This window comes from Diplotaxodon limnothrissa, linkage group LG1 (assembly GCF_057381915.1).
Source record: "Diplotaxodon limnothrissa isolate DT_005_m linkage group LG1, D_limnothrissa_male_GT1.1, whole genome shotgun sequence".
Classification (NCBI taxonomy): Eukaryota; Metazoa; Chordata; class Actinopteri; order Cichliformes; family Cichlidae; genus Diplotaxodon; species Diplotaxodon limnothrissa.
The window spans coordinates 28,843,979-28,871,245 of NC_140596.1; the positions used below are offsets into that span (position 1 = coordinate 28,843,979).

The window sequence follows — 27,267 nt, forward strand, 5'->3', positions numbered from 1 at the left end:
TTTAACCATATGTGGGAGGATCAAAAAGAAAATGAAAATAAGAATCTTACACGTGTCTTATTTTTCCTCGAGGTTTGTAGATTAAAAAGAAAGTGCTACAGAAAAAAGTAGCCTCAGTCACATGTTACTGTGTTTGTTTTTTCACCATTTTATACTATATTGAAGTGTGTCACACGGGGTGTTATCCGGCTGCCATGTAGTTTGAGATGCTTCACAAAATGTTGAAAACCTTTTATTTAAATTAAGTCAAAAGAAAAGAATAAACTAATGGAAGTAACCTGAAGAGGCAGACACAGAGTCTTACTGCAGGCATGAAATAAATGAGCAAGTCAAAAAGAAAAAAGGCATTGAATCATAGACATTAAATATATAATTGACATTATTTTATTTTTCATTGAATAGTTTCTAATTTTTTTTTCCGTGCCTTCAGACCAATGTGTATCAGAAGGAACAAACAAATCCCCTGATTGCGTGTACATTTCTGTCATTTGAGAGAAACAACGATAATCGTGGTCAGCGCATCTTGTTAACCACCATTTGCTTAGCTGTTATGGCATTTAATATACTGTTTAAAGAGGAAATATTCTTAATAAGCGACAATCTTTAACATATATTAGTATCCTAATCTGAATCCAACCTTGAACAAAAAGCTGTTCCCTGGGTCTGTGCAGAAGGATGTTGGACAAGTGGCCAAAATAGAATGATGTTTGATCCAAAAACAAAGAAGAAGAAGAAGAAAAAAGAAAATCAATACAAGGTGGCCTCCAGGAGACTGCTTAAAGACAGTGATAGACAACTCTGCGATCCACATCCTTCTTAACCATTTAGTTCTCTGTATACATGCTCTGCGTGACCATCCCATTCAAAAGTATTCAGATAGCTATAATGGTTGATCTCTTTTGCTGCAAATCCAGTGTAAAATTCATTGTCTATAAAAATATTGAGATTTCCTTGAACATAACCTTCTGACTATGTCATAATAAAAACTCCAGATGTCTGTTGCAGTTGCACAGTGGGATGTACTGTATAAATATTGTATAAAATAAGGCAGTCTTTTCAGTAGGATAAACCAGATACAAAAATTTCTGGGAGACAAAATTTTTCAAGTCCAAAATGTTTTCACATATTTCTGCTGTTGTCAAATGTCGAGCGGTTTACAGCATTAAACCAAGAGCAAGGGATTGTTGCAGCAATGAATACACCCACGCACTCGCAGCAACAACCAAAACACACCCACACGCGCATGCGCGCACACACACACACACACACACACACACACACACACACACGCAAACTCCCGATGATCAACAATAACAGCTTATTCTCCAATGCAACATCCCATCCCTGGACAAATCACTGAGACGTAGACATTTCTAATATTGTTTACAGTGCAATACAAAAGTGTTCATTCAAACTGGTACTGTACTTTTGATAAAAAAATTTAAAAAAAAAAAGTTTAATATGGTAATGCTTCATATGAATAATAATTGTGAATTTTCGAGAGTTATAGTAGTATTTGTCTTCATTAGCTTTGGCTTTTCTCGCTCTTCATAAATTCATTTTGTTCTCGTCAACTAATTCATTTAGGAATTTTTATATAGAAAATATGGAACATCTTAAGAAAAATGTACACACCAAATCATCTGCAGTTAGATACCTACGATTGTGATGTTGAGGTTTTTGTCTCTCAGCGGTGGCCTAAGAGAAAGGTCCACCGCCCCCAACCCATAAAGAAAGCATCTCCTCTCACATGTCTACTAAGATAGCTATGTGTCAACTTGGTTGGGTTTCTCTCGGACACGTGTGAATATTGCCCCAAAACAAAAACAAAAACAAACAAACAAACAAAACAAAGGAAAGCAGTGGAGTGTTCTTTCATGGTGTGACCTCCAGGGGGTTGAAAGAGCAGTCCTGCCTTGCTGCGAGCACAGGAATGGAGGTCAAAAGTGATTTCACAGCCTGGTTTGAAAAGATACATTTTTTCATCCAGACCACGCTTCCATCGAGTCTTTTCAGTAAACAAGCAGTTTTTACTCAAACAACAACTTCACAGGCAGACAGGAGTGCCCACGTGGCGATCGGGGAGGGACGGGTGCTTCGCCAGAAGACCGCTAACGACCCTCTTTCAGTCATGTCACTTGACCAGCTACACTGTGATTGCCTGAGAGGCACAAGAAGTTCGTAAGGATGCTGCGTGTCCGTGTCTGTTTGTCACAGTTCGCGTACGACAGGCTCGTAAAGCCCGCAGCATTACAGCTGCAACTGCCTGTCAGGAAGGAAGTCCTTCTGTGGTTCTCTGTATGGACGGACATGTGGACGCTCGGTGTGCTACGGAAGCAGGAGAGTGAAGGCGAGGAAGCCCCTTGGCTGGCTGGGCTGGCAGGGAGAGAGACCCCCCCCAGCCAAGAGAGAGAGAGGAGGTCTGCCTCAGATTACAGAGTCCCAGGGCACAAACACTGCAGCACCTACTCGGGAGGTGGTCGCAGGCTGTGCAGCTTCCTCTCATCCAGGCCTTTCCAATACTTGAAGTTGTTGTCCAAGTGCTGCATAAGATTGGGGAGGTCTGCAAAAGCTGGGGAGAAGAAAAAGCAAGATCAAGATGAGGCTTAAAGATTACATTTTGTTTCAAAGATAGTACGACACATTTATATTTAATAAACATCTCTATCTCACTGTCACAGTATAAAAACAAGCAGCAGCATCTGGTGCTGACAAAAACTGCTGTTCCTCCGACGGCCACTTTGGTTCTACCAATGGCCGAATACCCAATAAAAGTGATGGATCAAATTAATATTATTATTATTATGAGAGTCATAATAAACTGAATCTGCCTCGCTATAGTTTCATGTCATTTCTGCACAAATAACCAATACTTGCAATACAGACGTGTGTGTGTGCACGGGCACACAGGAAAAAAAAACAGAAAAGAGAATGAAACCATAATACTGACGTAATCCACCATTTTGGCTCTTCAGCTGTCATCCCTCCACTCACATGCATGCTAACTAATTACAGGGGGATAAATCAGTTAGCGTTGTATGTCGGCACTAACTTTAATTAGATAGCGCGAGTCGTAAACCAGTCGGAAGGTCGGTGGATCGATTCCCCGGCTACTTTTTGGGGTCCTTAGGGACTAGAAAAGCGCTATACAAATACAGGCCATTTACCATTTACTTTTCTCTGAACGTCAAAGCATCCTCGGGCAAGATACTGAACTCAAAGTTGCCCCTGATGCATGCACTGGAGTGTGAGTGTATGCATGAATGCACTTAGGTGGAGGGGAAAAAAAGTGCTTTTATGACAGGGTGAATGAGGCTTGTAGAAAAGCACTTTATAAGTAATAATTTACCATTACAGAAAGTGAGGAATAAACTCCATTTTTTTGTCCCCTGTATGTTTGGGGCACATTATGGAGAATTAGTAACCTCCTCTGCCCCCAATGGTGTGTCAGCTGTCGGCTTTGACACGGAGAAAAGAGCACGATTGGACTTTAGAGCAACCTAATTGCCACTTGAGAGTGGTTCTAAACAACTGAAGCATCACAGCCCACCCCAAGTGAATAACCTCTTGGTATACAAGCAGATATAGAGCACGGCTACTGCTACAGCAGCCAATGCAAGCTGTGTCACCAAGTGAAGTCACTGAACTAGTCCTCTCAACTGTGTTTGTGGTTTCGGTGCCTTTTGCAGCATTTTTTTAATGATTATCTGATAATAACATGGCTGTGTGAAAATGTAGGACTATTTTATTTGTGAGTTAGCACTAATTAGAAGACATCTATGTGCATGCGATGCTCCCTAACAGTCTACGGGCGTGCCAATCCATCCAAGCTAGACAACACTAGCAAGCTTACCAGGATGATAACATCTATAGTGTATCTGCCTACAGTATGAGCCTTTGGATTAATTTCTTTACAAGGCAACAAAAGGCCATGTTTGATGGCACCAAACACCGAGTATGCTTGCTGTGATCTAATAACACTGAGAATTTTATTATGGCAGTGAAAGACAAATGCCACCTAATCACATTACAGCGAATAACTGAACCTCCTACGAATATTGGTCCTGTGCATGCATAGGAATTGACACAAATATAGATATAAAAGTACTTTTTATGTCATGCTGTGCAGACTTACCGTCCCATGCATCAAACATGTCTGTAATGAAGTAGTCTATGAAGGAAATCTGGGACTTTGGGATGCTACAAGTGTTTCTGTCAAACACAGGCATGACCACCGGTAGACCTTGTCTCTTCTCCTCGTCAGTCTGCATCAGAGATAAGAGCGCAAGGAGTCATCAATCCCAGTAAACACATTACAGCTGCTTCCTGCTGGATCCATTTCCACACGCATTCAACACCATGTTATTTTTTGCCCCTTCTAATCACCTGTGCAAAATACTCCTCTGAGATTCGTCCAGCCCATTCTATACAGAGCTCCTGAGGCCTACATGGATTGGATATGTCTGCACATTTAATCAGCATCCGCTTGACAAGGATGCGATTCTCGGGGGATGTCAAGACGCTTTTGACAGATTCCTCATCGTTGTTTCCCTGTATATAAGGAAAGAAGAAAAGAAAAAGCAAACATTTACCACAAAATAAACTCAAATTCAAGTTTTTAGTTAAAATCAACAGCACCTTACAAGTGTACTACTTCACGAATAACCTGATATGTCTTTACAAAGAGCAGCCCTGGCAGCTGATAGGGTTTAGTCTTCTAGACGTTTAATTATGCGTTACACTTCCATGTAAATGAGCACAGCAATCTTCATGAAGTCACAACATATGGGTTGTACTTTATGTTACAAGACTGAATTCACTGAGAGTAATGTTAAACCAACCTGCAGAAGAAGATCCGTTTCCCCTAGCAGAGTTATTTTATTCCCGATCTTTGTGTTTTGTCTTACAGTCAAACGATATTATGTTTTTCCCTCAAGGCACTCTTTTATTAACCAAACCTGACCTTCATCACATTTTACATCAGACACAAACGCACAAGCCCTCTAAAAATCCTACACTTAAAAAAGCAATACAGCTTTTAAATGTCTGTGTTGAGCATTCCACACAGGGATGAGAAAGATGGTAGCAAGTTGCAAAACTCTCCCCCCACAAAGACATCTGTACCACAGCAAACACCAGTATCATCATCTCCCTAAGCCCTTAAGACACTGTGGCTCGCTTACTGTTGGTGTATCATTATCTGGTTTATTTAGGGGGGAAAGGGGAAAAAAGGGAAATTATATTTCCTCACAGGTATGAAATCTATATTAAAAATCATTTAAGAGTGTTCCAGTTTCATTCTCACCCCATTCTCCTCCAGAGCAGCCAGTGGTTTGTTGATGCTGTTGACAAACTTGTTGACATGCTCAAAGTGTTTGGTCATCTCAGTTGCGAGCACCATGTCAATGATGGCCTGTCGTAATGTTCGATATTCATTCCTTGAGAGAAAGTGTTGACAGAAATCACGTGGGTAAGGGAGAGAAAGATGGGGAGAAGTGAAAACAGAGAGTGAGATGACAGTGTGGTAAATAGCCTGGAAACCCGTGTGAACAGTTTTCCCCTTCACTACAGTGACAGTGGCCATGAATGAATGCTTTGTTCACCTTCCCCCTTGGAGGGGACCAGCAAATGTGAGCTATTCTGTTTTGGGACTCAAATCACATTACTACCCTGCTGCTGTCAGCACACACAAACACACAGTATCACTTTCATCAGTGCATAAGGAGACTTAAGTCCTATGATACTTCAGATCATGTGCGTGTCTCAAAGTGCTTCCATATGTTAAATATAATGAGCCTGACCTTGCATGTTGCAAAATCTAAAGATTTTGTAGAGCGTGCAAAAAAAAAAAAAAAAAACGTAAAATAAAATACCTGGAATCATGGTTTATCTGATCAAAAGTCAGCAAATTCACTTAAACTGAAATAAATAATTAATCCCAAAATAGAAATTTAGTAATCAGTTTTCCAACTCTGTGCAAGCAAAGGCTGTGTGGCAAATATTAGTCCTTTGAGCACACAGTGACAGCAGATTATACTAGACATCAAGCTGTCTAAACGATAACTAATTTAGGCCTTGAGGCTTCAAATGTAGCTACATCCTAAAAATTCCTCCTCTTAACTCAGTTATTAGGGAAAAAGCTTAAAGTCTGGACACCTAATACATTTATGTTTGGGGAACTTGTGGTGTTTTACAGAGCTGCTGGCAGTAAAAGCAAGCGCACAGACGGCCACATCATAAATCTCCTACCTTTCTATGTTTTTGAAGATGTTGCACTTATCATCTCTCGTGGTGATCTGGAAGGCCAGTGCGGCATGGTGACTCTCTAGTACAGCTGTGTCATTATAGAGGATGGCCAGCTCGCTTCCTGCATTGCAAAGGAAGCTGTTGGTACGGCCTGGGTGGTCCACATCGTGCACGGTAGCAGCAATCAGGGCGGCCACCTCATCAATGGGATCCAGACTTTGCTGTTGGTAGAAGCCAATGAAGTTAAAGGTTGGCATTTGAATAGCCTAACCGTTATCAGGTGAATGATAAGTTATACTAACAGTTGGCACAGTATAACCTTCTACTATTATAACGTTTATATAACAAACATTTCCATCTTTGTTCAGTTCTCTGTCAAGATGATCCCACACTGCTTTAACAATGTTGAGATCTGGGGTCTGGGGAGTCCAATCCATGACTGATATTGTTCCACTGTGCGTTCTTCTATCCAGGTTTGCTTTTACTGCACTGGCAGTGTGCTAAAGATGAAGCCAATGTTTCCAGCTGGTTTTGCATAGAAGATCTGAAAGCATTTTCAGATTTTATAATTCCATCAGTTTTATATTCCCAACAACATTTGTTGAGATTCAGCCCCAAACCATCAGAGAACCTCCACCGTGTTTTATAGATGGCTGCTCACACTCATTGTTGTACCTCTCTCCTGACCTCCTCCGTACACACAACAACAATTTGAACCAAAATTTTCCAATTTGGATTCATCATTTATTAAGACCTGTGGTCACTGATTTTCATTTCAGTTCTGGTGTAATTTTCTTCCCGTTTCCCTTCCTTAGGAAAAGCTTTCTTGACAGCCACCCTTCCACTGAGACCATTTCTGATGAGACTTCAGTGAGCAGGAAATGAATCAACTGAGGATTCAGATTTATCTCTCAGATCGTTTGCTGGATTGGTTCCTCTTTCCTAAAGACATGACTTTCAAAAACTGTTCATCTATATAGTGTTTTTAGGGCTGTCATTTCTTCTTTTGCCTCCCATTTGTCCAATTTCCTCACATTTTTTAAGAACATTTCAGCAAACAGTTCTTTGGGAATCATCGTGTTGGTGAGGAAAAGCTATATGTCCATCAAACTGAGTTATCTTTGATATTTTTCATAGATTCGACTGAAAAAGTGGGAAAAAATATTGTTTTTGTGACAGACTGCTTGCTGACTTGTCTGTTACGTGTGGACACAATGCTGGTTCATTGCTTAAGCTAGATGCATTTTTATGCTGAGCTGATTCAAAGGTCAGTGTTAAATGGAGTAAAATATGGCTGCTGTAAAAATATAAATAAAATAATAATGATAAAAATAATAACACAAGAAAGTCTGACTCCTTGGAAGCATAACAGAAAGAAACGAGGAGTGGCTCAAGGCTTTTGCACTATTCTTTTATCAATACACATTTCATGTCTAATGCTAGCCAGAAAACAAAAATCATTTAGTCTTTAAAGCACTTGGTTTTTGGGTTGTTGTTTTTTTTTTAAGCTTTGTTCTACTTTTGATTTGAGGTATATTTAACACATTTAAAGAGTATGCTATACAACAGTACATAACAGATTTTAAACCTGCTAACCCTGCAGATTTCAAGGGATTTATTAACCATGGTGCTATAACTTCACAGTTTATGGGCTAAGCCAATGAAAGATCACTGCACTGAGTTCAGAAATAGACTGTTTGGTAAGCAGCTTTAGCCACTGCACATCACCCAACAGTTACTGAGCTACTGACACACATGGACAAAACCAAGACTTTTTAGGATAAAGTAGACTCAGACAAGACAAGTGACACCCAAGACCGTGCTGAGACTTCTGTCTGACTGTGTTACCTTCCAGCATTTAGTTACTTGTAGAGGTCTGGGTCCAAAAATCAGAAATGGTGAACTCTTGCAAACAAAAGTAGGGCAGGCTGCTGAAGCTTTAAAAAACTATTTTATCCATCTATAGCATCTGGTTCTGACCGAAGATCATTCAAATAAACCACAAGTGAACATTGTTTTTAATTCTAAATGATACAAGTAATTAGGAAATATGAGCTTAATTTGTAATATACTTTTTAAAACTAACATTATTAATTTACCTTGACCCTCTCTTTGCAGAGAAAATAGGCCGTTGCATGCAGGACATCAGCTGCATGGGTAGAGTTGTGGTAGGAGTTACTCGAGTGGTAGTTCGCTTCAATGACTTGTAGCCAGGAGCGCAAAGTGGCTTCAGGGCAGTTTAGGAACTCACAGACCCCAAAGCGGGAGAAGATCTTCAGGCCCAAGTAGGTCAGAGGCCTGTGGGATGATTGAACATGAAACTTTAACACAAGCTGTCATCGCGAGTCTTCTTTTTATTCCCCCCCCCCAAAAAACACACAAATCAATCCTGCAGCATTAAACAGGTTCAGCCTCACCGTTTCAGGGTCGCCGCCTCCAAGTTGAAAATGTCAAAGTCCCAAGAGTCCTCATTCTCCATGGTCTGGGCGATTCGAGGGGGGATGTCGTTTAACGACAGAGGAGTTGTCAGGTGACTGGGGAGATGGTGGGGCTCTGTGAGGAAAAGGAAGACATGACAAAGGAGGAATTCAAATGAAGAGGAAAGGGAAGAAGGGAACTGGATGTTGTTGTTGTTTTTTTTTTGTTTTTTTAGAGATTCAGGCAGTTGAACAATATAAGATACAAAATACACAAAATGTACAAAAATATATAATATACACCCAAGCTGGAAAGAAAATGTAATGAAAAATCTGTACTCTGTGTCACAATTGCATTATGCATTTTGTAAACTCACGTTTGGTGGAAAAGATGTATTCATTTCCTGACAACCTGCGTAAACCATCCTGAAAACCAGAAACAAAGAGCTTTAGGGATTGCAGGTGGAGAGAAAGAGTTGAAAAAAATGCATGCACAGAATGAATAAATCCATCCTTTAGCTTTCTTCAGAGCGCAACTTGAAGACTTCAGCTCATTGTCAGGAGCACCAGCATCACCTCTATAATAAATGCTGCGGCGTACTGTCAAAATTATCTGGAGAGTGAAACTCTTAGGATGCTCTGAGTTTACGCTTGCATTAGATGTTATATAAAAGTTATCTTTGAAAATTAAGCCATTTGGAACGAACACACACACACACACACACACACACACACACACACACACACACACACACACACACACGCGCTCGGACTTTAAAGAAATCTGTGCCAGATCAGCCTGAACATCTGGATTCAGCCATCACAGATGTTTTTAGCGACTCACAAAACAGCATGAATGACATGAATGAGCCACAAGTCAGGAGGAATCTCCATGCCAATAGTAAATATAAATAATAAAAAAAAAATTAAAAATGTAATATTATCTACACACAACCTATGAGTCATTTTAATTTGGTAGTTATTAAAGAGCCAGTAAATCATTAAACCAAAACAGCAGTCCCAGTAACCCATGTTCAAAAGATGAACGTCAGCTATCACCTGCATTTAATGTGATTTAAATAAGAAGCAGGTGGTTGGATTTTGGATTGGTCTCAACAGCTCTTTAAGGAAGTGCAAAAAAGAAAGAAGAAAAAATGACAAATGTAGAAATAGACCTGTTGTTCCTGCCTTTATGAGTGTTCTTCCATCTGTGCTGCGGTGACACAATGTTTTAAAGGCCATGTTAAGCCGACAGTTCGCACCACTTTCCCCACTCGCACAAAGAGGGATGACATGGCCAAATTGAGCTTATTAATGACACCAATACGCAGTCAAAAGAGAAACATATTTCTGAACTGACCGAGTCAGAAATAACACTGTGATAAGTTATGTTCGCAGGTCAGATAATCTGCATCGAATGATTTCATCATGACATTTGTCTTCCTCTGGGCATTGATGCATGCTGTGATAGCAAATGGAGCTTATCAGTGGGGTAACACTTCATCACCCAAATAATCAAACACGTGGTGAGAAGCGTAATGATCCGGCTCTGCTAGGACTGTGATTTGTACCAGCTGTGCTGAACACACTGTGTGTTAAGAATTTGAAAGGTAATTTACAAATATTATAAATAGCTCTTGAATGGACCGCCATGACATTTTGGACACAATGCGGATCAGCTGGCTTTCCCTGCTCGTTAACAGGACAGCCATGCAACTCAAAGCAAAGCCTGAGTCGCCATAGCACCTTGAGCCCTATCTACATATAAAGCCGTTCACCTGTTGCCCATCACTTTGTAGCAGTTGGTCTGTCTCTGCTCAACTATATTTCAAATTTCCCAAGTCAGCCAAAGTCAGCATGGCCGACAAAGGCACGATCGACACATTGATGGAAAATAATAATTTAAAAAAAACAACACAAAAGAATTCATCTATAACATTATGTACATCAACTTTCAAGTTCTTTCTCCAACTCGCCAGCAATGAAAATTACTGACTTCTATCATCCAGTCATTCCCATGCTAGATATATCTACTGGGTGTTGGTGAGTCCATGGGTGTGTGTCACACAGTGAAATGTTTACTTCACAAGTGAAAAAGGAAGAGGAGACTGGCTCATCTTTGACCCCCGCATTGTCTCATGGTGGCGTTGCCTCTGCTACATGCTGGCTATTTTAAGACTTCTTCACCCAGAAAAATGACAGCTCCTCTCTTAATGTTCACTGGGCGGTTTAAGTTCAGAGCCAGCATCCCGTTCACCGTAACAAACTGGACACCTATCATTTCAGCAAAGCAGAAATTCAGCTAGGCACCTCATAAACCAGTACGATTGTGTATAAATAATCTTCTAATCACAGACACCTCATGGTTTTCGGATTCCATTAGCTTTATCACCTATGCAGAATAAATCTTTCTGGCGAAGGACCAACACCTCTATGCTTTTGTGTTTCCGCAGTGGACATATATAAGTAAAGCCATGCTTATTCATCGGATCCAAAGAACAGGATGTTTCCAGGCCTGTGGAGTCGAGAGGAAAAGGTTCATGTGTGCAGCGAGAGAGAGAGAGAGAGAGGGAGGGAGCGGGGGGAGAAAGAAAGGGTGGGGTGGGCTTTCCTCTCCAGCCTACAGGAGCACAAAGGACAATCTAACACTTCCTCTGGAGTTGTTGCCAAGACTGCCAACTTGGCACTCTTTCTACTTCTGTTCTTCACCATTGCTGTCTGTGAGTCGCTTTTTGCCTCCCGCTCTCTTACAGTCTCCCAAAATACGAATTGATATATTTGCAAAAATACGAGGGCCACATTCAAGGACGTTCCCAAAATGCTTGCTTTTACGTTACCACATCGTGGGCATTCATAGTGCAGGCATCCTGGCTATTCAAGAGTCGTCATATAGGAACTGATTCATTGGCAGATGGAGGAAACGGGTTGTTTCAAACTTCTTAAAGGATCTGCGACTTACCGTCATCAGCCCGCCTACAAGGTCATTTGTGTGGGGATCTTCATCCTTGGTTCCCAGCTGTGGAGAGTAGAGCTCAGTGGTCCTTAGAATCTCCAGTACCCGATCCAAGGCCTCAGCAACAGGCATAGGACTGCTTTCCTGTGCTGCATTAATGATGTTGATTACCTGTGTAATGAAATATTGTAAGTATTATCATCGTCATTATTATTATTATTATTATGATGTAGTATATACAGGAGAGGTAAAAAGTCCCCCTGTAAACATGATGATTATTAATGACATGTACGTTGAACCAAGTACAAATAAAATAAAGAAATTCTTTCAAAATAATCATAAATTCTCCAATAAAAGTGTGTTTCAAACAATGCACATTAAACTAGCATCACTTTATTTGGGCCATTTGAAAGCCTCTGGGGCCAGACTAAAAAGGCTCTGTCCCTTGTAGTTTCAGGCATACACACGTGTAAATTGGAAAGAAAAAAGGGTCACAAATACAGCTAGATGACTCATTGGAAATGTACAAATTTTGTTTATTTGTGAAAAGTAAATGGATCCTCTGTAAAAAATAAAAACAATAAAAACCAAACAAACATCAGTTTCGCAGATTACCAGCGCACTCCTCTAGCTATAATACACAATGTAGCGTCACAGCAGCAACAATTGCTTCTCTACAATCACTGCGGATGTCTTTGATCTTTGGCACACCTGAATGCTCCAGACCAGTAAACCGCCAAAACTGGGACTTCAATCTTCCTGTGTAAGAAGTAAGCATGCATGTAGGTTCTCTTTTGTTTTGTTTTTCACATGCAACCTTCTGCATTTTGGCTTAGTTTTTGTTAAATAAATACTGCTACCATCTAATATGTCACGTTTTGTTTTCCATCTGGGGTTGTGTTTACCAAATTTCAAAACCTGCTGAGGAACAGATAATTCTTTATCTCCTGATACATAGTACACCCTCTGTCAAGGTTGTACTTTCTTTTTCATATGTCTGTAGGACCTGCTCCTGCTCAGTAACTAATAACAGTACAATATCAAAATGTTTCTTTAAGTAAATTAGTATTTAAATAGGAGTTCAAAAGCAGAGATATTTTCATTTCTACTCAGAAGGTTGAGGCGGCTTTAGCAATGGGCACCTATGGGCGAGGTCAGCAAACATGTGCAAGAACAGAAGTTCCAGTTAATTCGCTTATACACACATATAAACACACACAGTACCCGCAGTTCTATCAGCGCTTTATTCTGGTGAGGATGACGCCTACAGGGACTGACTACACAGTCAAATGATACAGCAGAGGAACAGCAGTGTGTCATATGACCCATCCCTGGGGACTTTTTCTGTTCCGACTATCCAGCCTGCAAACGGCATAAACCAGTAAAACAGCAGGTCATTCCCGTCCAACATGTTTTAGTGTCTTGTGCATAAAATCTGGTATTTTATCAGCTTGTCTACTCTTAACATAGTGTGTGTGACCTCTACACTCAGTGCTGGTAGCTCTTCGAAAAGTGCTCATGGCAGTCAAGGCAATTTTTATAATCCAAGAGTTCAGTCATGAGATCCAAAACATCAAAACAAAGTGCTAATCATATGATGGAGGCTGACAGGGACAAGGAAGGAAATGTACCCACCTTAGTGATGGGAGCCTCTATAGTCATGGAGTGGATACGAGCCATTGACGAGTGCCTTCGCTGTGAGCTCCCTGGAAGAAGAAGAGAGAAAAAAAAAATCACATTGATTTTCAGCAAACTGTGAAAGTTGTGTAGTTCAAGCACAAGTTAGGTAGGCAGCAGTTTTCCCCAACCACTTTCTAATTAGTGTGTTTGTGTGTGTATCCAATCAACAATTGATGTAAACAGACAATAGGGAATGTTTCATAAGCTGACACGAAACGCCCAGAGTTTCCATCATCTGTCTCCTTTCACGCTCACCATCGCTCCCTCGAGATGTTGTGGATCTTACATCCAGAGAGCCTTTCCTCCGGTCTTTGTGCTTACTGGATTGTATGTCTGGGGAGAAGAAAACACCTTTCATTAGCAAATGCAGGCAGACAAAATTGAGATGTGGCAGGAATATGACTGATCTTTGGTTAGAGGAAGAAATTTCTCAGTATGTAGAAATCTGTACTTTTATCCATTTTAAAAAAAGATATAATTTTATTTCAAACATGCAAATATAATTGAAATAACAACAGAAAAAAGAAGTGTGTGTTTTTAAGGCAATGAAGAAAATGGTGTAGCTTGTTGATGGGGTTGTAAACTGTTTTAGATCAACAGTAGTCTATCAGGGGAAAAGATCTCATCATGTTTTAGCTACACAGAAAGTGCTTTTGGATAACACCCTCTTGTTTGTTTATTTCATTAATTATCATTGAATTTTATTTGAATTTATCAACAGTAGGAACTTTCCCCCCGTTTGTCTGTATGCTAAATGTCACTTGCACTTTCCAGTAATCTGAAAGAGTTCACCAACTTTTACTTGTAGCTGTAAGGCTTCCCAGACAAGAAGGAAGATTTTCAAAATCAATTTTTCGCAGTGAGCTGGTGACGCCAGCACAGGAACGATATGATCCCCGTTTTGTTTGCCTGTCAGAAGTCAAGCTGCTGCATTTTGATATCGGTTGCAGCTGTGAATTGGCCTTACACTTCAGTCCACAATACAACGAGGAACAATAGTCCAGTTGAGAGAAAGTGAAAATATGAATGACCTTTTCAAGGTAAACAATCATTCCTCGTGAGATATTTCTCAGCTAGATAAAGCAGGACTGCACACTCTGTTAATCTAAGGTTTAAAGTTTGGGTTGTGATTATAGAAAGCAATAATTTTTGCTGGCATGGTGCAATATATTTGCTAAAATATTTCCAAAGTAAGACTTCACAAAACTCCCAAATGCATGTATTCTTATAAAAAAAAAAAAAAAAAAAAAAAAAAAAAAAAAAGCACTGTATGTTGATCTTTCTAATGACCAGCAGCTTGGCCATCAAATCTTCGAACCTTGTGTGACTTCTGGCACAAATTTTAACTGAACAGAGGATATGGTCAGCATTTAATGGACCTCACCTGTCTGAGACTCTGCCTGCACACGTTCACTGGATTTATCAGTCTGCATGGACAGAGTGGAAAAGCAACATGATGAAAAGCAAAAAGCTCACATCATTCTTCATTAACAACTAGAAACACATCTCACCTTATTATTATCATTTAAAGGCCTGTTGATAGACACATAGTGTCTGATTTTTCTGTGAAAGACAAAAGCATATTAACACAAAAGAGAAACCTAAACTCAATAATCATTACAGTGTAATCATTCTGTTGCTGAACAGGTCATTTACATTAAATCAGACTACAGGAGCAAGATTTCCAAAACATCCACTCACCCTCCCTGCCCAATTACAGGTGTGATCTTCACATTTTGCTGAATGCTGTCTCCATTCTTCTTTTTGGCATAGTAGATCCCCTGCCATTCCTGGAAAACATAAAAATAAGTCATGTGACCAATTATTTAACCATTTATCACAAAAACTGAAAATATAAGACTTGAAAACATCCGATAAATAGGTGTGGAGCTCGGTTGGTGTTTGCGCTGCAGATTAGGGGGGGAGGTGGGTCAGTGTATGTCAGATGGCAGCCACTTGCTTTAATGGGGAAGGGGCACGCTCCTGGAGTCCTGTGCTCTTGTTTCATGTCACCCCCCCACACAGACTACCTTAGTAGCTTGAAAAGACCCTTCCTGCTGTTAGCCTGTCTGCGACTGACCTTTGCTCTCTGTGTAGTGAGATTACAGCACAGGCATCAACCGCTGCTCTTATGCACATGAAACGGAGGTACTGGATGACCGGTGGTGCAGACTTACAGCACACACATGACATGCCAAAACTGTATATGTATAACCAATCAGAAATAAAGCTCCTCACATATTGCCTGATGAAATTAAGTCTGTGATGAAGTAAACTACATTTTAAAAAAATGTGTATGACCTGAAATGTGAGATGCGAACGATAAAACGATTTGATAAATGCACTTTACCTTTCCTTTGCGTATGCAGGAGTTTATCGTTTCAAGGAGATCAGGCTTATTCTTCTCACTTTTAGGCACTTCTATTATTTCCTTCCCTATTAGCTCGCCTTGTTGGTAGCCCATAATGGACTCGTAGGCAGGATTCACATACTGTCAAGGAGAGGCAACAAGAGACTGTTGTCTGCTGTTTAAAAGATGGACCATGAGTTAAGACCACTACCTCTACTGATACAAGATACAAAAGTCTTGAGCAACCCCAATTTCTTTATATTTTGCCAGGAAAAAAGTGAAACAGGTGGAGCAATTTATTGAAACCTGTGCAAACATACATGGAAACACAGTATATAAAGGGAAAAACAGAGTTTATACAGTTCTAATGAGGCTGAAAGTCAATATTTGGTATGACCACCTTTTATCCTTCAACACAATCTGAACTCTTAAGGCAAGGCAAGGCAAGGCAAGTTTATTTGTATAGCACAATTCAACAACAAGGTGATTCAAAGTGCTTTACAGAGACATTAGAAACAAGAACAAATAAAAAGCATGATTTAAAATTGATTAAAACAAGCAAATAAACTAACTAACTAATTAACAAACAAACAACAAACAACAGTATATAAAATCAAAACAGATAAAATCAGAACAGTAGATAAAATCAGTAGTTAAATGTAAGTTTTGAAATTTAAGCTTAAAGTGTGGATTTGGTGCTTTATTCAAATGCAGCTGAGAACAGGTGAGTCTTCAACCTGGATTTAAATAAACTGAGTGTTTCAGCTGATCTGAGGCTTTCTGGGAGTTTGTTCCAGATATAAGGAGCATAAAAGCTGAATGCAGCTTCTCCGTGTCTGGTTCTGACTCTGGGAACTGATAAAAGACCGGATCCAGATGACCTGAGGGATCTGGATGGTTCATACTGGGTCAGGAGGTCATTGATGTATTTTGGTCCTAAACCATTCAGAGCTTTATAGGCCAGCATCAGAATTTTAAAGTCTATCCTCTGACGGACAGGCAGCCAGTGTAAGGACCTCAGAGCTGGACTGATGTGGTCCACTTTTTTGGTCTTAGTGAGGACTCGAGCAGCAGAGTTCTGAATGAGCTGTAGTTGTCTGACTGATTTTTTAGGTAGACCTGTAAAGATGCTGTTACAGTAATCAAGCCTACTAAAGATGAATGCATGGACTAGTTTTTCCAGGTCCTGTTGAGACATCAGATCTTTTATCCTTGATATATTCTTGAGGTGATAGTAAGCTGACTTTGTTATTGTCTTAATGTGTTTTTCTAAGTTTAAGTCTGCATCCATCACTACACCCAAATTTCTCGCCTGGTTTGTGGTTTTTAGATGTATAGATTGAAGTTCTCTGGTGACCTGTAATCGTTTTTCTTTGGCGCCAAAGACTATTACCTCAGTTTTGTTTTTGTTTAGCTGGAGAAAATTGTGGCACAACCAGTCATTGATTTCCTCAATGCATTTACCAAGAGCCTGTACAGGGCCTCGGTCTCCTGGTGACATTGTGATATATATTTGTGTGTCATCTGCATAGCTGTGATAGTTTATTTTGTTGTTGTTTATAATCTGTGCCAGTGGGAGCATGTAGATGTTAAACAGAAGGGGTCCCAAGATGGAACCTTGGGGAACTCCACATGTGATACTTGTCTGCTCAGATGTGAAGTTACCTATTGATACAAAGTATTTCCTGTTTTCTACGTATGTTTTGAACCAGTTTAGTACAGTTCCTGAAAGACCTGTCCAGTTCTCCAGTCGTTTGAGTAATATGTTGTGGTCAACTGTATCAAATGCTGCACTGAGATCCAGTAAAACTAAGACTGACATTTTTCCACTGTCTGTATTCAGACATATGTCATTAAACACTTTGGTCAGAGCGGTTTCAGTGCTGTGGTTCTGTCTAAAACCTGACTGGAAGGCATCGTAGCAATTATTCTGTTTTAAGAAGTAACTGAGCTGTTGAGAAACTGCTTTTTCAATGATCTTACTTAAAAACGGGAGATTTGAGATCGGCCTGTAGTTGTTCATTTGTGTCTTGTCAAGATTGTCCTTTTTCAGTATAGGTTTGATTACAGCAGTTTTTAGTGATTCTGGAAACACACCTGATAATAAAGAAAAGTTGACGATCTGTAACAGGTCTGACTCTAAAGTCTTTGAGACCTTTTTGAAAAAACTTGTTGGCAGGACATCTAAACAGCAGGAGGAGGAGTTCAGTTGACCTAAGATGTCCTCCAGGTCTTTGCTGTTAATAGGTTGAAACTGTTTCATGGTGTTTAAACAGTTTTTTGGTGGACACAGTACATATCCTGGATCTGCTGTTGATGTACCAATTGCTTGTCTAATTTTTTGGATTTTTTCAGTGAAGAATTTGGCAAAGTCATTGCAGGCCATGGTCGAATGAAGTTCAGCTGCCACTGACACAGGAGGGTTTGTTAGCCTGTCAACTGTAGAAAATAAGACCCGAGCATTATGGCTGTTTTTAGTGATGATGTCAGAGAAGTAGGACCTCCTTGCATTCCTCAGTTGTAAATTATAATTGTGAAGTTTCTCTTTATAAATGTCATAATGAACCTGGAGGTTTGTTTTTCTCCATCTGCGCTCAGCTTTCCTACACTCTCTTTTTTCATTTTTCACTAGTGTGGAGTTTCTCCATGGAGACTTTTTCCTTCCAGAGATAACCTTCACCTTAATGGGAGCAATAGTGTCCATTACATTTAACATGTTAGCATTGAAGCTATTGACGAGCTCATTGACTGACCCTCTGGGCAGGTCAGGTGTTAATGGGAAGACCTGGTTAAAAATTGCACTACTGTGTTCAGTTATACACCGTTTTGTGATCACTGTTGTTGATATATTTGTGTGGGCTGAGATTTTACTTTCAAAGAAAACACAGTAATGATCAGACAGGCCCACATCAGACACAGTAACCTTTGAAATGCTCAGGCCTTTGGAGATCAGTAGGTCAAGAGTGTGTCCTCTATTATGTGTGGCCTCTGTTACATGCTGAGTCAGCCCAAAGTTGCCCAGAGTGTTACTCAGGTCTTTAGTCCCTTTGTCCTGAGGGTTGTCCACATGAATGTTAAAATCCCCAGCAATAATTACACAGTCAAAATCAACACAGATCACAGACAGCAGTTCACTAAGGTCATTAAAAAAGTCTGTGCAGTATTTGGGAGGCCTGTAAACATTAAGAAACACAACTTTGGATGGGGCCTTCAGCTGTAAAGCCACATATTCAAAAGACTGAAAAATTCCAGGAGATAGCTGCTTACATTGAAATGATTCATTAAATAAGACAGCAACCCCTCCTCCTCTCCTGCTCGCCCTGACCTCACTGATAAAACTGTAGTTAGGAGGGGTCGTCTCGATGAGAACAGCTCCACTGTTACTTTGGTCCAACCAAGTTTCAGTTAAAAACATAAAATCAAGGCTGTGCTCAGTGATTAAATCATTAATTAAAATGAATCAAAGATGTCAAAATTTGATTGATCACTCTATAAACACTGATTTTCAGTCCAGTTCTTGGTTAATTTTTTTCCCTCCCATTTCCCTCCTTTAAGAATGGCCTTTTATAATCATAATTATAATAGGTTTATTTATGACTTATTATTACCCCCTTGAAAAATAGATTTCGTCTTTGCCTTTTCTAAAGGACATGACCTTTAGATACTGTCCATCTGCTGTAGCCTTTTCTTTTAGGCCTTCTTCTTTCTTTCTCCTCTACTTATTGAGTTTCCTCAACTTTTCTAAGGAAACACTGCACACCATGCCAAGGTAAGCCAAATCTTTGGTTTATAGGTCTTTGGGAATCACCCTGTTAGTGCAAAAATAATATGTCTGTCAAATGATGTAATCTTTAGCATTTTTCATAGATTAATTTAAAGAAACTGGAACAAATTATCTATTTTTTGCAACAGGCTGCAAGTAACAAAGTTCCTATAGACATAATTTCAATTTTTTAGATGTTGAGTTGTCCAGTATGTGTATCCACAACTTTCAAAAACCCTGGAGAATTACTGCTCAAGAGCACTTAAAAAAATACAAGAAAGTCTGGATTCTTGGAATTAAAATATAAACAAATGAGGGGTAGCTCGAGACCTTCGCACATACTACACATACTACTGTATATGTAAATATGAGAACACAGGCTATAGTATTATGGGTCATTCAGATGACAGGAATGAAAACAGGATCTTAAACAGGAGAGATTGTGAAAGGAAGAAACCGGAAGGGAAGTTCAGGAAAAGAGAGAGAGAGACAAAAATTGAGCTAGAAGCAAAAGTTTATCAAAAGCCCACCTGAATAACTTGATCTTCAGAAGTGATCTCTATGGCCTCTTGGCTTTGTTCTAGAGCTGTGAAAATAGCATTGCCAGCCCTTGTGTAGAGACACAACAGCACCAGAATTATTGTTAAGAAATGCAAAAGTAGCTTAACATTTACCAACTTTCAAGAAAAATGTAGCAGGAGTTAAAACTGGGATTGAAAGTCAGCATGTTCTTTCCGATGCCTTGCTCTCAGTGCATGAGCATTTAAATAAGGGCACTGTGTATTTAACTACAGCACAGGACATCACACCGATATGGCGTGACTCACCTCAATTTGAACTGTGCCCGCACCTCTCCATGCTCCAACTGTAGCAGCTCATTGTAGCAGGCCATCATATTGGCATTTTCCACATATCTCTGAGAGTCAGAGCAACACAGGTAAAAGGCAAAAAAAGAAATCCCACTTGCAATTCATGCACAGTCCAAATCTGGACTCCGGCCTTATATACCGATAGATTAAAACGCATCAGTACATCAATACGCACGCATTTGGTAGAAGACACACATTTAAAGACAGAGTCACTCACCCTATTAAAGCCAGCATTGATCAGTGGCATCACAGAGGCTTCCTCTCTGTCTGGCCTTAAAAGGAGAGCACGTGTAAGCACCGAAACATCGACAAGACAAACAGTTGTTTAAAGAACATCAGAGGGTTACACGGACCTGCTCCAAGCCAAGCATTTTCAATCATTTCAAACAGTGACGAAAAGGAAGAAAGAGATTACATACCTTTTCACAACGGCGACTATCACAGTGTTTTCTGAAGAGTTTACTGCTCTAATTGACCTGAATGTAAACAGAGGGAGCCTTTTAGCTGGTAAGCAGGCTGGTGGAAAAGCCCATGGCATCAAATCAATGTATTTTTCAGTTTTTCACGCTCCGATTCTCGCAGGCAGGCAGAGCCCACTGGTGGAGCTCTATGAGCGGGCAGAGGCCTCTGAAAGAATGCAGTGTACAGGGCCACTCATCCGCCTGTGGTTTTCCCCAGCCAGTGGTCATAAAGGCCCTTTAGTTCCCGTGTACACCGAACATATGGATCGGCCAAAATGAATAGGGTTAACATACACGCTGGGCAGGGCAAATGAATGTTTGTCAATGTGTTTTTGGTTTGAGCAGAGGCTAAAGATAGAGAGTGGTATAGGCAGTCACTGCTCATTTCTCAGTGACATGACTCCACTAGGTAGCACGCAGTGGTAGCCGGGGAACCCAAAGTGAGCTGGCCATTTACCCCCACATAGAGTCATAATCACCAGTGCTGTACCAAATGTACTGTAACACATGAAAAGTAGTTCCATAATTGTTCAGTCACAGCCCTTAGAGGACAGCCACTAACAAATTCACTTCAGCTGTGCTGGTTAAAACAAAAATCACAGCGTGATTAAGTAAATTTATATGCACAACTTTATCTCAGTCCTACGATCTAGAGTGCATAAAAACAATTTACAAAGCATGTCTAAACAGTCTGCAAAAAAGTAATGGAAAAAGTTGATTAAAAAAAAGAGGTGTAAATGATGTGAAGCTAGTGGAAACTGGGTATAAACAGCTAAAATAGCAATAAGTCAGTGGCTCAGTAAGTAATGGCCCGAACAAATGGTCACAGTTTACGAGGTAGTGATATTTGAATGCAAACTCAACTCCTGACTGGTCAATCACTGATAGCTCAGCTTAAAAGTATCAATGTTCATATCACCAATAATGCTAAATGACATATAGCTTTAAAAAATAAAAAAAATAAATGGCAAGAGGAATAGATACTTGACCATCTGCAAAGAGCTGTGCGGGTATACTGGACAAAACAAAGCTGCAGATCACTACACCGCATCACTCAAAGAAACAGATGATGGGAGAGCTTGCTTACCGGCATAGTGCTTCAGCGTCAAAGTGTCTGGAATGTCTGTGGTCAATGATGACGAGGTCATGATGCTTCTCCAAGAAGCATTCAAGAGCCGACTCCGGCGTTCGCGCCATGCTGCACCTGAAGTTGGCCTTCTCGCATGCCCAGCAGAAGCCATTACTCTGACTATCCTCTTTGGCAAAAACTAAAAGTACCTGCAAAAGAGACACGGGTAAGCACATATGGTAATATAAAAGACATCTAATAGTACCACAGTTAATATTCCAGTGTAATAATAAATGAGGAGGGGTAAAAACGAACACATTAAAAGAGTCTCCTAAGTAAGAAATGATGTATGCAAACAGATTTTACACTCTGTTTGCTAGCATGGACAACAAAGACAAAAGCACGCAAGTGGCAACCTTCGGTGGGTAAATGATAAGTCTACATTAAAGTGCCGGACACTTATTAAACATCTCTGCTGTGTAAAATTCATCGTGGCTTATATTTACGAAACATTAAGGACCGAGAAGTGGCTGTCAGTCCTGGTTCTAAAAGTAAGGTGGTGCCAGCCATAGTGCCACCCTCAAGGTTTTGGAACAGAACTTCAAAAACCATTGAGTGACGCCATGATGGATTCAAATATTATTGGGGTTTTTTGGGTTTTGTTTTTTTTTACTAGTAATTGATATTATCCAAATAGTAAGGGAGTAATTAGGACAATACCATTATATAAAGTCTATGGACTAAATCTACTGTGGCACTCAAACATCTGACCTAAAGAATTGTGATAATGATTCTGTTGATTCATATAATCAGTCTTTTTTTTTTTTTTTTTTTTTTTAAACAAAGTGAGTCTATGAAATTATGCTCTACTGGTTGGATGTGTGACAACTACAGAGTAGCTGCATTATTAAAAGGAATCTGAAAAGATTTATTGCACAACCCTGGAGAAGTCCCGTGCAAATCGTCATGAAGTTGTGATTCCATTAAGGAAATTAGATTAATCACAAATGATGTACCCTGGCCCTATATCATCAGTTCTGTAGCAAAAAAATAAAAAAATAAAAAAATAAAAATGGCTACAGGGATTTGGGATCCGAATTGTCAAAACATCACTGTCACATTTGAATGACACATGCAAATGACCACAATCAGCCTGCAGTGTGACCTCAGGTCTCCAGTGGGTAGGCCCTGATTGATCAGCTTGTACTCAGATGCATGAGATTTTCTTGTCTGCTGCCATGAGCTATAGCACAATTAATCCCGGTGGCCTTCACTGGCTGTGGGCCCCTCCACCAGTCTGCCAAGGCTGTGGCCCAACGAGCTGCTGCTGCTATCGTCAAACCTGAGAATAGGCTCTCTCTCTCTCTGCCACCGTACTTTCAAATAACCCCATTACATGCGCAAATACTGGACCAGAGCATTAGGCCTGCCTCCAAGAGCAGTGCCGCACTAAGAGTAGATTCATGAGTCACCCTCTCAAACAGACGTCATCTCCAACTGTTGGCAGGGAGCAGTGTGAACGTAAAGAAAAGAAAGCTTGTTCTGCAGTTTTAAGTTTGCATCACACCTGTAAGGTTGAGTTAGGATACAAAGACCTGATTTTGCTGAGAAAAGTAGAAGCTCTGTCCTCCACACAATGAGGGGATAGAGGATTGGCTGTTTGGACAGTTGTCTTTCTCATTCATGCTGACAATTGGCATGGCATTATTTAAGTAGCAAAACATAGCCTCAGGCTCGAAGCACTGAGTCCTTATGTCTGAGAGAGGTGTTGCCAATCCAAGCCATATTTCTCATGTGAGCATTTTTCCTACAAGCGGCATTAAGTGTCCGGGTCATAAATACATCACCTCTGAATCCTAGAGCTATGTTCGGTACGCACAGGGAATTAGATCAGAATTCCACATTGGGATGTTGGTAGAAAAGTCAACATTCCTGCAGAGCTGGAAGAACGGGGCAATATAGGCCACGATGAGGTCTGCTTAGGGGATTCTTCCTGGGCCTAGACAGATATGCCTTGCTTATAATAACAAAACCAGTTACAGCTGATAGGGAAAAATAAAATCTATAATCTTAAAGGACATTTAAAGAAAAAAAATTTCTGAAAATCAGGATACCCTGCTCATGCTCCAAAGAGTCAGATGTACCAGAAAGAGAAAGTAGCAGACAGACAATGACATCCAGAGGGGAAAAAATAGTTTGAAGGGGGTAGTGAGCGGTTTGGCAGAGTCTGATCACTCAGTCTAGAAAACATCATTGTTGAAAACAGAGGGCCCGGCCAGATCCTGTGGACCGCGAGAAAAGAGGAGGAGCAGAGAGGAGGAGGGAATGACAGGATCAGCTGTGAGTGACAAAAACAGGAAGGGGATATCTCTCTACCTCGCTTTCCTACTGTGGTCACTGTGGAGCGCATCAGACAATGAAGCAGTCTGTGCACTTATATGTGTCATTACAATGCACGACTTCTAATATATCCAGCACCTTCAAACCATCACTGTTATGAGAATTTGTTGCAATTTTATTTTTGTAAAAATGCACCATGTTACATGCTATGCCCCAGCTGTGCAACTAGTCTATTTTCATTCATGCGGTATGTCTGAGGCTTCGACATGAGTCCTTTAGTCATCTCCATTTTGGCCTTTTAAAAGAGGGTGTGACAAGCACAGGGTGACTCTGACTAAGAAGCCTGGGGACAATGCAGGTTCACTCTGATCTTGTAGCCACACCCTAAAGCATACATAGCTTAACCTTGTATTCTTTTGTATGCAGAGCCATGATTTACTAGCAACTGAGAATATCATTTCATTATTTCATCAATACATTTGAGCGCTTTCTTATAGAGATTTCCTGCATGGCGTCATTGCAACCAACAGTTACAGGGGTTTCCTTAAATGTTGCTAGGTAAACTTAGTTGCACCTTAGGTGCAGCACCAAAAACCTCAATCTTATTGCTTTGGCTGTTAGCAGATTTCTGTGATCACCTGTAGTTTGCATAAGAAATGCAGACTTATTTGCAAACACTTGCTAACCACTAGCAGAGCAGTAGCAAAAAATAGAAACCCGAAATGGGAAATGTTTGCCTTCACATTAAAAACAGTGCCTCAGCACTGCAGCAAACATGTTTCAAGGTTTGTGTCACACTTTTCAGTTTCACTACTGCCTGAAGAGTAGTTGGCAAGTGTTTGCAGACAAATCAGTGTCTTCCATGCAAACTATTGCAACATGCTAGCAACCAAAGCAATCATAGGTGGTTCTTCGCCAACTGGCAAACATAAATTATTCCCTAGCTTTCCGCCATCAGGGGGTCACGATCAGTCTCTAGGCCCATGTGGCTGGAGATCCTACACTGTCATACGTCCAAGATGGCGGACAGATATACATCATGCGACTGTAAAACCTTCTATACAACTGGACAATTACTTTTTGGGACCAGATGAGTTGCCCCCTGCTAGCTACTAGCAAAAATGCAGTTTTAAGGCATTTCTGCAGCCACTTCACTTTATCCTCTTTTCATAATCCGTGTATGTTCTACTGGGTAGAACGACAGTAAATTCTTATTTCTGCTTAAACAAATCTAATAAAAACAATAAAATAAATGTCAAAACCCCTGAAGAAACAAAAACAAACAAAAAGACCACACCACACTGCGTAAATGGCTGAAAGCTTGACGTTTCTGAGGTTTTATACAACAGCAGCGACATATGGCGAGGGAACGCACACGAACTGTATAATGACCCACTGAACATCTGAGAATGTCGGCAGCGATGAAACCGGTCCATGGACCCTCTGTGCAGCTGTTCCATAATGTGCATTGTTCATTATGGTATGCTCTTCGTCACAAATGTTTGGCCTTGTTGCCTTGACAACCCAGGGGTGTACTGCACACAATAGGCCCATTAACAGTTTTAATGCCCATCTCTCCTCTTTTCGAATCTTTGCATGGGACATGCTGTGGGGTCTTTAAGAATTTCCACCAAACTCCAAGCAAAAGTTTTTAAATACTAAAATGCAAAAAACAACTCCACCAAATATTCACAGTCACACCAAGTTTTGCTTTACAACTTAGCTAAAAGCTTCTTAATGAATGGACATGAATATTTTCCTGGAGCACTCGTGTTGTTCGCGGAAGGCCTTCAAACACTCAAGCACAGGAGCGTCAGTCATGTTAGTTATTGTTTTACGATACCTGAAGTGGGTCTTTAAATAACTTCATTGGTCCGAATTGCACCTCTGTTAATGTGGTCTGAAAGATAACAAAAAGAATACAGGCATTAGAAGAATATCAGAAAAAAAGCATTTCACTCATTCAGTTTAAAATGGTTCCATAGATCCCAGTAATTTCCCAGAAATAAGAAAGTTAAGCAAAATGTCGCACCTTTATCTTTTCTTCTGGCCTTAATATTGCAGGAAAGCACTGACATAAATAACTATATTCATTGTTACAAGCTGACCATGCATACTTAACCAAGAAAAAAAAAATTGCTGTAATGCCATAGGAATGTATCACATATTATATGTAAATATTATTGTTTATTGATTCACAGACAAAGAAATACACTGCAAGTGATCCTAAATGGTGATTTCACTTATATTTTGGCTCATGAATAAAAAATAAATAAATCATTCACTGATACTGTTTCATATGAAAACAACAGATCAGGAGCTTAGCCTGTTTAAAAAACAAAACAACAGTAACTCATTTTTCTGAAACACATTCTCATCAGTTTAAAATTTTTATAAGGAAATCTAACAAAATTTCTAAAAGGTATTAAAGTATGAGCTATTAAATATAACAGATATGGCAACATGTTGAAATGTACTTATCTGACATCTCATTAAAGACAGCAGTGAAATATAAACAAGTATTTTCTCAAGTAATATTTTCAGTTGACGCTACATTTTACTTCTGTTCAACTAGAAATATAACACTACCTCTAACCCTCTTTAACATTCACACTATATCTTTTAACCAATTTTGATTTTTCTTAATTAATAATCAAGATACTTTTTAAAAGAAAAAAAAAAGATTTGCAAAATTTGGAGTGCAAAACCTTTTTGCACTCCAAAATTTTAAATTGCATAACCTTGTATTGTGTTTCTATATAATTGGTATTACATACCTGCATACTTCTCTCATCACCAACTCAATTAAAACAAATGTTTGAAATTTAGTCATCCAATTTCTCCTAAACAGGAGACTTGAAAGAACTTTTTTTTAAAGGGCAAATATCACACTGACAGGTTTTTCACTCATTACACTTTCCTTACATGAGCTTTCTCATTTCTGTCTGCAAATAATTTAGCTTCCTTCCTGCTAAATGGAACCCAGCTCAGGGGTTAGTAACCATAGCAACCAAGCCCCTTGCGGACCGCCATCCCTCTAGAATTCCTCTTCTCCGTAAACAATCTACACATGTGAGGAGGAATACAGAGAGGAATTCCAGAGTGTGCTGGGCTGCAGT

At 40.0% G+C, this 27,267-nt stretch overlaps 1 protein-coding gene across 1 annotated transcript in view; it reads right to left on the reverse strand.

The window, feature by feature from the left end:
* Positions 1–399: 399 nt before the first annotated feature.
* Positions 400–27,267, reverse strand: part of pde8a (phosphodiesterase 8A) — a 51,461-nt gene continuing 24,593 nt past the window's right edge. Inside the window, exons 2-22 of the mRNA XM_085349074.1 lie at positions 25,992–26,048; positions 21,827–22,017; positions 20,698–20,754; positions 20,496–20,550; positions 20,237–20,325; positions 19,940–20,018; positions 15,647–15,787; positions 14,998–15,086; positions 14,808–14,859; positions 14,681–14,723; positions 13,552–13,629; positions 13,252–13,322; positions 11,623–11,787; positions 9,041–9,089; positions 8,664–8,799; positions 8,346–8,544; positions 6,250–6,467; positions 5,306–5,438; positions 4,387–4,551; positions 4,136–4,265; positions 400–2,572 (exon numbers count right to left, since the gene is read on the reverse strand). Of these exons, the coding sequence (XP_085205200.1) occupies positions 2,466–2,572; positions 4,136–4,265; positions 4,387–4,551; positions 5,306–5,438; positions 6,250–6,467; positions 8,346–8,544; positions 8,664–8,799; positions 9,041–9,089; positions 11,623–11,787; positions 13,252–13,322; positions 13,552–13,629; positions 14,681–14,723; positions 14,808–14,859; positions 14,998–15,086; positions 15,647–15,787; positions 19,940–20,018; positions 20,237–20,325; positions 20,496–20,550; positions 20,698–20,754; positions 21,827–22,017; positions 25,992–26,048 (2,304 nt within the window). The 3' untranslated portion in view covers positions 400–2,465. The remainder of the gene's footprint in view (positions 2,573–4,135; positions 4,266–4,386; positions 4,552–5,305; positions 5,439–6,249; positions 6,468–8,345; positions 8,545–8,663; positions 8,800–9,040; positions 9,090–11,622; positions 11,788–13,251; positions 13,323–13,551; positions 13,630–14,680; positions 14,724–14,807; positions 14,860–14,997; positions 15,087–15,646; positions 15,788–19,939; positions 20,019–20,236; positions 20,326–20,495; positions 20,551–20,697; positions 20,755–21,826; positions 22,018–25,991; positions 26,049–27,267) is intronic.